The sequence below is a fragment of the Erythrolamprus reginae genome, chromosome 1 (genome assembly GCF_031021105.1).
Source record: "Erythrolamprus reginae isolate rEryReg1 chromosome 1, rEryReg1.hap1, whole genome shotgun sequence".
Taxonomy (NCBI): Eukaryota; Metazoa; Chordata; class Lepidosauria; order Squamata; family Dipsadidae; genus Erythrolamprus; species Erythrolamprus reginae.
Window position 1 is genome coordinate 17,879,126 of NC_091950.1, and position 12,945 is coordinate 17,892,070.

The following is a 12,945-nucleotide window of genomic DNA, read 5'->3' on the forward strand; positions in this document are numbered from 1 at the left end:
TGAGCCAGCAGTGTGTAGCAGCAGTCCAAAAAGGCAATGCAATCCTAAATTGCATTAGCAGAGGGATGCAATCAAGATCAAGTGAGATACTAATACCACTCTATGAAGCGCTAGTAAGATCACACCTAGGTTTTGTCACCACACTATAAAAAAGATGTTGAGACTGTAGAAAAAGTGCAGAGGAGAGTGTTCTGTCTGGGTCACTCCGGAAGCTATGACCAACCCAAAAAGATAAGCCAGACACACCGGTAAAATTCAAATACAGTTTTATAATGTTCAAGAGAAACGAAGCTAACAGAAAATGTCCTTACAAAGCAGGAAAACACTGGAACTCCAAATATATACACGAAGGCAATTGTCCATGCATCAATATAGGATTCTTGCTGCCAAGACGAGGCTGTAGATAACAGACATACACCTCCCACGGTTCTTCAAGACTGCTGGGCCACGAGCCAGGAACAAAAACGCCGAGAAAACAATGCAGGTTACAGCAATTCCAAACTGATAACACTCCACATGGCTTCAAGAGTTTGCCTGCCTTATAAACCCTTCCCTGCTAATGAGGACCACACCCAAGCCCTGGTGTTCCTTATTCAATACTGATATTTCTTCAATTGATCCTTCCTTTGATCTAAATGTCTCTGTCGCATATTAATGACAGCTTGTGTTTCGTCACCTAATGACTCCAAAGACTCCAAGCTACTGGCTGGGGAGAGCCCCTCCCCGGGGCTCCCATGCTGTTCTTCCTCGTCACATTCCTGACTGTACTCTCCCCCGTCCGACTGCACAGCCCCTTCCTCCTCACTGTCAGCCTCCTCCGGGCATGGAGCCAGCAGAGACGCAGCTGGTCTTTGATCTGCCTGAGGCTGAACCACAACAAAGAGCAACTAGGATGATTAGGGGACTGGAGACTAAAACATATGTTGGCTTGTTTCGGTTAGCTAGGCTATGAAACCTTCGACAATACCGAGCAGAGAATTTTAACAGAGTGTGGGTGTGTGATAAAGCCAAGACACAGACTTAGTTAAATAAGTATTATTTACATATAAAAATATAAACAATCCAGAATAAGCACGAAGCAAATACAGAATAATACGCACTGAGCAATTACAAGATTAGCACAAAGCAAAATACAATATAGATAATGGCACCGGACCAGGGTATCTACAAGACCGCCTTCTGCCGCACTAATCCCAATGACTGGTTAGGTCCCACAGAGTGGGCCTTCTCCGGGTCCCGTCAACAAAACAATGTCATTTGGCGGGGCCCAGGGGAGGAGCCTTCTCTGTGGCGGCCCCGACCCCCTGGAACCAACTCCCCCCGGAGATTAGAATTGCCCCCACCCTCCTTGCCTTTCGTAAGCTCCTAAAAACCCACCTCTGCCGTCAGGCATGGGGGAATTGAGATATTCTTTCCCCCTAAGCCTTTACAATTTATGCATGGTATGATTGTTTGTATGTATGTTTGGTTTTAGAATTAAGGGTTTTTTAGCTGTTTTGTATTGGATTTACATGCTGTTTTTATTCTGTTGTTAGCCGCCCCGAGTCTGCGGAGAGGGGCGGCATACAAATCCAAATAATAATAATAATAATAATAATAATAATAATAATAATAATAATAATAATAATAAGCACGAAGCTAAAATACAATAGAGATAATAAGCACGCACGAAGCTAAAATACAATAGAGATAAAAGCACAAAGCTTATACAAGCTTAAATACAACTCCCCCATCTCTCAGGCAAAGGTAAAGGAAGTGACCGAGCAAAATAATGAGCTTTCATAACTTCAATGAGGAAGTGACGAAACAGCCTTGAATATTAACTCTTCAAGTACAAGTTAACCCTTTAAGTGCACATTAACTATTTAAGTACAAGTTTGGTACAGTTTACAACAGGGGTCCCCAAACTTTTTACACAGGGGGCCAGTTCACTGTCCCTCAGACTGTTGGAGGGCCGGACTATAAAAAAAACTATGAACAAATCCCTATGCACACTGCACATACCTTATTTTAATGTAAAAAACAAAATGGGAATGTACTATTTGGGGGGGGAAAGAAGTCTGAGATTCATATATGTTTATGTTTTGTTTTTAATTTTCTTTTGTTAACATCTGATTGGTTATACAAGGTTTTCTTGGTTTATAGAAAAATATAGAAAAATATTTATAGAAAAATATATAAAGAAAGAAGAAAGCACTTTGGCATAATGGTTAAGTTAGAAATATAATTGGTGTTGTACTTTTAGAAGGAACATTAAGGAGGGAATTTAATTAAAAGAAAAGTATGTACCTGGATCACAACATTAGAAAAAAAAACTTTTGCAACTTTTTTGATGATTGATATTAGTTACTGACAAAATACTGCATTTTATTCAGGGAAAATTAGATGGTACATTGTATTGTTTGAATGTATGTTGAGAGAAATTTTTAAAAAAATTTACACCGCCCCCCCAAAAAAGTCCTTCCTTCCTCCACCCCTCAATTCATTTCATTCTTCCTTCCTTCCTTGTTCCCTCCATTTCTTCTTCTTTCCCTCCCTCCCTCCTTCCCACTTCTCTTCCCTCTCCCTTTTTTTCCTTCTGTCTCATTTGTTTTGTTTCCCTCTCCCTCGTTCTTTCCCTCCATCATTTTCTCATTTTTCTCTTTCTCTCTCTCACATTCCCTCCCCCTCACTTGTTTTCTCTCCCTCTCTCTCATGCTTTCCTTCTCTCTCTCTCCTTTTCTTCTCTCTTCCTTCCTCTCTTCTTTTTTTTTCTGCCCTGCAACGCGCCGCGAGCCAGTCGGCTGCAAGCAGAAGCTCCAAGACAGTGGCACCAACGTCGGGTCGCAGTACATTGCTGGCGCTGCGCTGGGCATGGGCACGGACTGGCACTGGCCCACTGGCTGGGCCGGGACAGAGGTGCCAGCCCCATGCCCAGCGCAGCGCCAGCAATGTGCGGCGTCCTGCAACACATCAAGCTGCCGCCGGCGCCAGTGCCTTGCAGCCAACCGCCCCACCGCCATCCCACGCAACTGCTCAGTGCCCTCTCGCTCGACCCACGTTTGGCTGCGCCACCTTCGCGGCTTGCCCTGCTGCCCCGCGCCCGCCAGAGCTGCCCGGTGCAGACTAAGTGCGGGGCAGAGTAGGCGGCGGCGGTGGCTTCAGGCCCGCCCCCAAACTGAGCTTCCTTTGGATTTCTTCGAGGCAAAACTGCAAAGCTCACCTGCCGCCTCGAAGGAAGCCAAAGGAAGCTAAGCTCAACGAGGACCGGCTGTTGGTCTCTTGAAGCTGCAGCCGCCGCCGCCCACCAAGGAGATCCCTTCGCCCGAACAGAGGCGGCGGCGGCGAGCTCAAGGAACCAAGAGCCGGTCTTTCTCCGCGCTGAATTGTTGCAGCTTCTGAGGCCGCATCCGCCTCCAGGCGAAGGGATCTCCTCGGTGGGCAGCCTCGGTCCGAAAAGGACCGGCTGTTGACCCCTTGGCGGAGGCAGAGGCGGCCTCAGAGGCTGCAACAATTGCCTCTGAGGCCGCCTCTGCCTCCGCCAAGGGACCAACAGCCGGTCCTTTTCGGACCGAGGCTGCCCACCGAGGAGATCCCTTCGCCTGGAGGCGGATGCGGCCTCAGAAGCTGCAACAATTCAGCGCGGAGAAAGACCGGCTCTTGGTTCCTTGAGCTCGCCGCCGCCGCCTCCGTTCGTTTTTTTTTGCGTTTTTTTTGCACCGGGGAGAGAGAGAGCGGGAGAGTGCTGCTTTTTTGCTTCTTCGCTGCCCGCGGGAAGAGCCGGTCTTGTTTACTGCCCCCTCCAGACGCTCTTGCAGGGCTTCCAGGCTCCCCGCGGGCAGCGAAGAAGCAAAAAAGCAGCACTCTCCCGCTCTCTCTCTCCCTCTCTTTCTTGCGTTATTTCTCTCTCACACTCCCTTTCTATGTCTCCCTCTTTCTCTCTCTCTCTCTCTCCCTCTCCGCAGCAGACCCCCCACACGCCAAAAGTGCCCAAGCGCGCGAAAACCTCACCGGTGCAAAAAAAAAAAAGCAAAAAAGCCGCACTGGAGGGACAAAGACGGTCTGCAGCTGAGCGTCTGGAGGAGGAGGAGGCGGAAAGCCAGGGGGCGGGGAGGAAAGCAATTGGCCAATTTCTTTCTCAGAGGAACTGTTGCTGCTCTGCCATAGGGTGCTTTCCTCCCCGCCCTCCTGGCTTTCCTCTTCCTTGCCGCCGCCAGACGCTCGGCAGCAGAGTGGAGATGACATTCGGAACTTAGTATATTATAGATGGTAAAATCTCGTACGCTGCCACGGGCCGGGTAAATGACCTCAGCGGGCCGCATCCGGCCCGCGGGCCGTAGTTTGGGGACCGCTGGTTTACAATATGCAGTTTACAATGGCAATCCCTAACAACCATGTACCCAGTACTAACAACATGAATAATGGGTATGTCTAGTTTAATGAAGAGAAGGACTAAGGGAGAAATGGTAACAATCTTCCAATATTTGAGGGGCTTCCACCGAGAGGAAGGGGATCAAGCTATTTTCCAAAGCACCTGAAGAGTCAACCTAGAAATAAGGAGGGACTTTTCAAACAGTGAGAATAGTCAACCCATGGAACAGCTTGCCTTCAGAAGTTGTGGGAGCTTCATCACTGGAGGCTTTCAAGAAGAGATTGGATTGCCAATCAGATGACATGTCCCCCCAAATCAACACAGACTGTGGAAACTTCACACTGGACTTCAAGCATCTTGCTGTGTGTGCCTCTCCATTCTTCCTCCATACTCTGTGTTGTGTTTGGGCTTGGGCCAGCCGTTGCTCCCACAGATGGGAGAGACGCGGCACAAAGTGAATGTGAAAGCCTGGCTGGCAGCCAGGAAGATGTGGCAGACAGCCAGGAGGATTCAGCAGACAGCCCAGGGGATTTGGCCTGCAGTCCCTCAGAAAGTCTTTCCTCGCTCAGTTCGTCTGCAGATCAATATATTGATCTACGTAGCCAAAGAGCTATGCAAAGAAGGGATCGCTTTAAGGAGTATTACAAATCATTATAGGAGCACCTGGGTTGGGTGTGGTTCCCTTGATGAGGGCTAAAGGGATAAAAAGGGAACAAGGGCCAAGGCAAACTGTGGCTGTTTATCTGTGTTGTTTTGTGGTCCTTGCTTTGAAGTTTCTGTGCCGTTGGAGTTTTCAACCCAGCTTTGTCAGACAAGTGGGAGGTGAAAACTCTGGGACTTGCTGTTTGCTTCAAAGATTCAAAAGGACTCCTGAAACCTCTTTGCTCATTCCAGGTTGTCTTTGTTTGTTTTTCCCTGTGTTTTTTGTATGCGGCTGAAGTAAGCCTTGCATTGTTTTCGGACATTAAGAACTGTTTTTTGAGTAAGCTATTTTTATTTATCTAATACAAGTTTGCTGATTAGCAGAGAACGTGTGTGTTTGATTTCTTTTCACTGGACTATTACGCATTGCCGAGCCAGTCAGGCAGAATACTCTGGGTCCTTGGTTTTCAAATGAGATGCAAAAGTTTCCATAGTCTGTGTTGATTTGGGGAGCCATGTCATCTGCTGGTGTTGGTCCAATGTGCTTCATTAAGTCCAAGGTCAATGCAGCCGTCTACCAGGAGATTTTGGAGCACTTCATGCTTCCTTCTGCAGACGAGCTTTACAGGGATGCTGACTTCAATTTTCCAGCGGGACTTGGCACCTACCCACACTGCCAAAAGCACCAGAATCCGGTTCAATGACCATGGGATTACTGTGCTTGATTGGCCAGCAAACTCACCTGACCTGAAGCCCATAGAGGATCTATGGGGCATTTCCAAGAGAAAGATGAGAAACATGAGACCGAACAATGCAGAACAGCTGAAGGCTGCTATTGAAGCCTCCTGGTCTTCCATAACACCTCAGCAGTGCCACAGACTGACAGCTTCCATGCCATGGCGCACTGGGGCAGTAATTGCTACAAAAGTGTCCCAAACCAAGTACTGAGTACATATGCATGCTTCTACTTTTCAGAGGCCCGATAGGAGAAGAGCCTTCTCTGTGGCGGCCCCGACCCTCTGGAACCAGCTCCCTCCGGAGATTAGAACTGCCCCCACCCTCCTTGACTTTCGTAAAGTTCTTAAGACCCATCTCTGCCGTCAGGCATGGGGGAACTGACACATCTCCCCCAGGCCTATACAGTTTATACATGGAATGTTTGTGTGTGTATTTGCTTTTAATAATGGGGTTTTTAGTGTTTTTTAAATTATTAGATTTGTTTTTACATTGTTCTTGTTATTGTTGTGAGCCGCCCCGAGTCTAATAAATATTATTATTAATAATAATAATAATAATAATAATGTACAATTCTTCTTTTATTGATTGCATGTAGTGTTCTAATTTTCTGAGATGGAGGATTTGCTGTTTTCATGAGCTATTCGCCACAATCATCATAATTATGACAAATCATGGCTTGAACTATCTTGCCTTGCATGTAATGAGTCTCTCTCATATATTACATTTCAGCTTTTAAGTTGCATAAATGAACTTGCATGATATTCTTTTTTTTTTTACCTGTAATGGACTGAAATTGCAGGAAGGATATTTCCAGATAAATGTTAGGAATACTTCCTAAATATTTCGGCCCTGGAAAGAGTGTAAGAAAGAGCAACAAAGGTGGTTAGAGGAGTGGAAACTAAAACATATGATGAATGGTTGAAGGAATTGACTATGTCTAATCTAGTGGAAAGAAGGACTAGGGGCGATATTTGAGGGGCTGCCATAGGGAAGAGAGGATCAAACTATTTTGCAAGGCACCAGAAGGCATGACGAGAAGCAATGGATGGAAACTAATCAAGGAGAGAAGCAACCTAGGACTAAGGTGAAATTTCCAGACAGCAAGAACAATTAACCAGTGGAATGTGGATTTCAAGCTGGCTGAAGCGTAGACATCAGAGAGTTATTGTTAATGGCGAGTATTCTGAGCAGAGACAAGTTACCAGCGGTGTGCCACAAGGGTCTGTTCTGGGTCCTATTCTTTTTAATATGTTTGTGAGTGACATAAGGGAAGGTTTGGTAGGGAAGGTTTGCCTATTTGCCGATGACTCTAAAGTGTGCAATAGGGTTGATGTTCCTGGAGGGGTCTGTAATATGGTAAATGATTTAGCTTTACTAGATAAATGGTCAAAGCAATGGAAACTACAGTTTAATGTTTCCAAATGTAAAATAATGCACTTGGGGAAAAGGAATCCTCAATCTGAGTATTGCATTGGCAGTTCTGTGTTAGCAAAAACTTCAGAAGAGAAGGATTCAGGGGTAGTGATTTCTGACAGTCTCAAAATGGGTGAACAGTGTGGCCGGGCGGTAGGAAAAACAAGTAGGATGCTTGGCTGCATAGCTAGAGATATAACAAGCAGGAAGAGGGAGATTGTGATCCCCTTATATAGAGCGCTGGTGAGACCACATTTGGACCTCACCTACAAAAAGATATTGACAAAATTGAACGGGTCCAAAGACGGGCTACAGGAACGGTGGAAGGTCTTAAGCATAAAACGTATCAGGAAAGACTTAATGAACTCAATCTGTATAGTCTGGAGGACAGAAGGAAAAGGGGGGACATGATCGAAACGTTTAAATATGTTAAAGGGTTAAATAAGGTCCAGGAGGGAAGTGTTTTTAATAGGAAAGTGAACACAAGAACAAGGGGACACAATCTGAAGTTAGTTGGGGGAAAGATCAAAAGCAACATGAGAAAATATTATTTTACTGAAAGAGTAGTAGATCCTTGGAACAAACTTCCAGCAGACGTGGTTGGTAAATCCACAGTAACTGAATTTAAACATGCCTGGGATAAACATATATCCATTGTAAGATAAAATACAGGAAATAGTATAAGGGCAGACTAGATGGACCATGAGGTCTTTTTCTGCTGTCAGTCTTCTATGTTTCTATGTCTTGCTTCCAGAAGTTGTGATGCTCTTAATACTGGAAACTTTTAAGAGGAGACTGGACAGCCATTTGTGTAGAATGGGGTAGGGTTTCTTACTTGATCAGGGGGTTGGACTAGAAGACCTCCAAGGTCCCTTCGAACTCTATGTTATTCTGTTCTATTCTGTAGAACCAATTAAGAAAGGTGGCACAACCCTTTTTCCTGGATACAGAATCATAAAAGTTGAAGTAATACAAAAAGATATAAATACAATAGATGAAATAAATGAAGACACATATTTAAAACAATGAGGGGAACTAAAACATTTCCCTGGAATATTTTATTTATTGTTCTGATTGAAACCATTTCCCCGTAGCTGAACTATGGTGCCCGTTTGAAAATGAATGGCTTGGGGGGGAGGCAGTAGGTTTTGGCATCACACAGATTCAGCACCTTAGACAGCAGTTTTGCCTTTCTGGATACAAAAGGCCTGGGAAGGATATATCCTGTAGAAAAATTGTGTCTTTAGCACAATGTTCAAGACAAAAAATTTGGTTTGGGTGAGTGAAAAAATGTACCATCCACAGCCATTCCTGCTGAATGAAAAACAAAACAAATCTTATGATCTTGCTTACGGTATGCTACACATTTACATAGAGTTGCCCAGTTTTTCAAGCTGGGCAATTTTGTGATGTGTGGACTTCATCTTCCAGAATTCCTCAGCCAGCCAACGTATCCTATCTCAGTGCCGTGGGCCTTGACAGCTTTTGATGGAGAGAAACCATCTTTGACTCAGTCCTACCAATTATACTGATTACTCTGATGATGTTACCTTGTTCGGTAATCAAATGTCTGCAAGTAAACCACCAGCTCAAGAGAGCTCCAAAGATTGCACACATCTGGAGATATTATTATTATTATTATTATTATTATTATTATTATTATTATTATTATTATTATTATTATTATTATTATTATTATAGAAACATAGAAGTCTGACAGCAGAAAAAGACCTCATGGTCCATCTAGTCTGCCCTTATACTATTTTCTGTATTTTATCTTAGGATGGATATATGTTTATCCCAGGCATGTTTAAATTCAGTTACTGTGGATTTATCTACCACATCTGCTGGAAGTTTGTTCCAAGGATCTACTACTCTTTCAGTAAAATAATATTTTCTCATGTTGCTTTTGATCTTTCCCCCAACTAACTTCAGATTGTGTCCTCTTGTTCTTGTGTGTCCTCTTGTTATTATTATTTATTAGATTTGTATGCCGCCCCTCTCCGAAGACTCGGGGCGGCTAACAACAAGATATACCAGTACCAACAGGACTCTGGAAGAGGGTTACACTTTTCCTTTCAAGGATGGTGCCCAATTTGGGAGTTAATATCCATCCATCCACTGTATCAACATACTCCTATCTTTGTCTTATTTTTTTAGAATCCATTACAGGTAGGCCCAGTTGTTTTAAGAGTTCAGAGTTACAACAGTGCTGAAAAAAGTGACTTGTGAGCTGTCCTCAAACTTACGACCATTGCTCTACCAGCACAGTTAAGTGATCAATTTGGGCACTTGGCAATGTGCCTGCAGGATTAATGACTGCAGTGTTTTGTGATCAAGTCATCACAATTTGTGACTTTCCCTGCCAGCTTCCAACAAGCAAACGTCAATAGGAGAAACCAGCTTTGCTAAATGCCTGTATAATTTGCTGAATGCCTGCAACAACAACAACAACATGATGATGATGCCCCAAGACAAATTCCTTGTGCGTCCAATCACACTTGGCCAATAAAATGCTATTCTATTCTATTTCTATTTTATGATGGATCTGGTCATGTAATGATGTGATTAATGACCACATCACTTAGCAACTGAAATTTGCATGCTAACGGTGGCCGTAACTTAAAAAATCCCCCTGCCTTATTAACCTTTTCCTTCCACAACAGAGCAACGGGAGCAACTATTAAAATGAAGTGTGCATAAGTGCACCATTGTGCCTACCGTCCCTGTCACATTGTCCTATTGTCTTTCTTTAATCATTACTTTCTAGGTTATGTCTGTATAAACTACTATCCTATACTTCAGTGTTTCCCAAACTTTTGACACATGTGTACCCCTTCTATAATTTTCATAACGCTTAGTACCTGTTGTGGTTAGCTCTGGCCCAGCTCCTGCCCCAAGGACTGTGGATGTGGGGGAGACATCCACATGTTGCAGGCCTGTTTTGTCCCCGGTGGAATCTGCTGATGAAGGCTCCTCTGACCAAGAAGACATGAGTGACAGGGAGGAGAGTGTGGCAGACAGCTCAGGAGATAAATTATTTAGCTCCTCCTTGGATTCAGAACAAGAGTTAATGATACAGCCACGCATGCGGAGAGCGATGCATAGGCAACAACAACTGAGAGATTATTATCAAAGAAAATGAGGCCACCTGTGGTTGGGTGGGGCTGTGGTCATTAGTGAGGCTGCTATAAATAGCAGCCTTTGGGTTTGGCCATTGTGGAGGATTATCTGATCGTTGTGTTTCATGACTGCTTTACTGACTTTGACCTTTTGTGTGCTGATTTTTCCCTGCTTGGAAACTAAACCAGAGCAAAGTGTGTTTCACTTTGTGAAAGAAGAAGGACTGTGAATTACCTCACAGCTGCAAGCTAAGTATCTCAGAATTGATAAGGGACTTGTACAAATTACCAGTTTGTTTGGAGACCAGTGCTCTTTGCTTTACCAAAAGAGGGCTTAGTTTAAGTGAATTTTCATTATAAAGAACATTGTTTTGAATTTTCAAACGTGTGTGTGTCTGAAATTTGTACCTGTGAATTTTTGGGAGGAATCTACCAGAGAGCCCGACAGAACAGTACCCATCGTCAAAAAAAATTGATGTATTTTAATAACAATCAAAATATATTTATTTATTTATTTATTGGGTACATACACAAAATAATAAACAAAAAATAAAATTATTCATAATAAAATATAAATAAAAGTTATATTATAAATATATTTATTTGGATCAATGAGAAGGATGAAATTGTTTGTGCTGAGATGATGGGTCGTCATAATTTGGTTCCCTGGTTGTTAATTTTAATCTGAGATGCGGTTCCATGTCCAATATTCTGTTCCTGTTTTTTGACTTGTTTACAAATGCTGTAAAAGCAACTTCACATAAATATGAAGTTGGAAAAGGCAAGATGTACAGTATTTCATAAGTTTTTCTTAACGCGTACCCCCACCAAACTCTTCCTGTACCACTTTGGGAAACACTGCTATACTTGATTGACAAAATAAATAAAATAAATTGTTTTTGAATTGTTTTTAGAGGTTTTAAATGCTATTTATATGTTTATTTTTTGTTATGAGCCGCCTAGAGTCCCTAGGGAGATGGGTGGCAGCCAAATCAAATCAAATTATATCTTATATCTTCGCTCCTATCCTTTCTTTCCTTTCTTTGATATATATATATATTCTACATGGTTAATCTCATTAATCTTCATTATGTATTGGACAAAATAAATAAAATAAAATAATAAATACATTAAACGTTGCTAAGCGTGAGGAACTTTAACATGCCGGCTGCAGAATTCTGGGAGTTGAAGTCCACCTATCTTCAGGTGGCCAAATTTGGGAAACGCAAGCTGTGGCATTAATTAGCCAATTACATTTCAGCTCGTGTCGTTTTTTCCCCTCCCCCACCTCACTTGGCTCTTCAAAGAAAGAGGCGTGGCTTTCAGGAAGCTTTTTTCCTCACTGATAAAAAGTTCAGCTTCGCGCCGCCCCGTGGTCTAGCGCATGCGCATTGTGGGGGCTTTGATTTCTCCGGCTAGTGTACTAACTCGCGCGCGCCGTACATCTTTACGTTAGGAGTCATGGAGGTTTCCTTCCTCCTCCTCCTCCTCCCTTCAATTTATTGGTCAGAATAAAAAGCCACAAGTAAGTTGATTGGCATGTTGGAAGACGTCTGTCCATATTGAGGGGCGTCTGTCCATATTGTCTCATACACGCGCTTCTTGGGTTCGCGCGTCCTCATTGGCTAGTCGGGTGCTCATTCTCCCGCCTTTCTCCCTATTCCGCGTGGATCGATTTTCTACCTTCACCCCGCTTTTCTTGATTCTCGAATTCTGTTTTGATTGGCCATCTGAAACACCGCCTTTTTCCCGAACGAGAGCTGGATTGGAGAGTCGGCGTGTGCGTCAACGTGCCGGGGCGGAGCTTCTAAAAGAACGTGTCGTTCCCTACCCCCCTCGCCCCGCTGCTTCTACCTGCGCGGCTGCCACCCTTCTTCAAGCCGCCTTTTCCCGCTGTGCTCGACAGCCTTCTCCGCCGGTTGAGTTGGCGCAGGCGCGGAGCGCAAGACGCGTGCGCAGTAAGAGTGGAGGGGGGCGCTCTTCCTTTTTTCCCTTCTCTCATCTCGGCTCGCGGCTCTTTGGGCGTGCGGTCAGCCGCCTGCTCATTGGCTGTTCCGTTGTTAGAGTGTCTGGCTCGGTCGACGGTTGAGGCCTAAAGTTCTGCGCAGGCGCAGAACGCCGCTAAGGTAACAAGCCTCGCGCTCGTTCTGACGGGCCTCAAGAAAAAAAAGAAGGAAACCCGCCAACTCGCCGTTGCCAACGCGGTCGCCGCCGTCTCTGTGAGGGGGAAAAAAAGAGAAAAGAAGGCCGGGGAAGACCTGGAACGGCCGCCGCCGCCATCATGAGCGTGGAAGCCTACGGGCCCAGTTCGCAGACGTTGACTTTCCTCGACACCGAGGAGGCCGACCTGCTGGGCGCTGACACGCAAGGCTCCGAGTTCGAGTTCACCGACTTCACCTTGCCCAGCCAGACTCAAACGCCGCCCGGGGGAGGCTCCGGGAGCGGAGGAGGCGTCGTCGCGCCGGGGACCCCGGGACTCCCGGGGGTTGGCGTCGGAGTGGGCGCGGGGGGGCCGCCTTCCGTCGTCACGCCGGGGCAGCTAGACGCCCAGGTGAGGCCTGCGAAGTGGGAGAGAATTAGAACCGCCAGGCGGGGAGGGTGTTTAAGTTTAAAGGCCGGGATGTGTGTGGGGGGTGGGGGAAGGGACGAGTGGGAGGCGAACTTTTTAAGTCCACGTCT

General features: G+C 45.0%; 1 protein-coding gene across 9 annotated transcripts in view; it reads left to right on the forward strand.

Moving 5' to 3' along the window:
- Positions 1-12,412: 12,412 nt before the first annotated feature.
- The window catches only part of UPF1 (UPF1 RNA helicase and ATPase), a 45,934-nt gene continuing 45,401 nt past the window's right edge, over positions 12,413-12,945 (forward strand). For 8 of the 9 annotated variants that reach the window (XM_070745833.1, XM_070745842.1, XM_070745822.1 and 5 more), the window contains exon 1: positions 12,466-12,817. In XM_070745833.1, coding sequence (XP_070601934.1) covers positions 12,548-12,817 — 270 coding nt within the window. In that variant the 5' untranslated portion in view covers positions 12,466-12,547. Of the gene's footprint in view, positions 12,818-12,945 lie in introns of all 9 variants that reach the window. The other variant, XM_070745849.1, reaches the window with a different exon arrangement.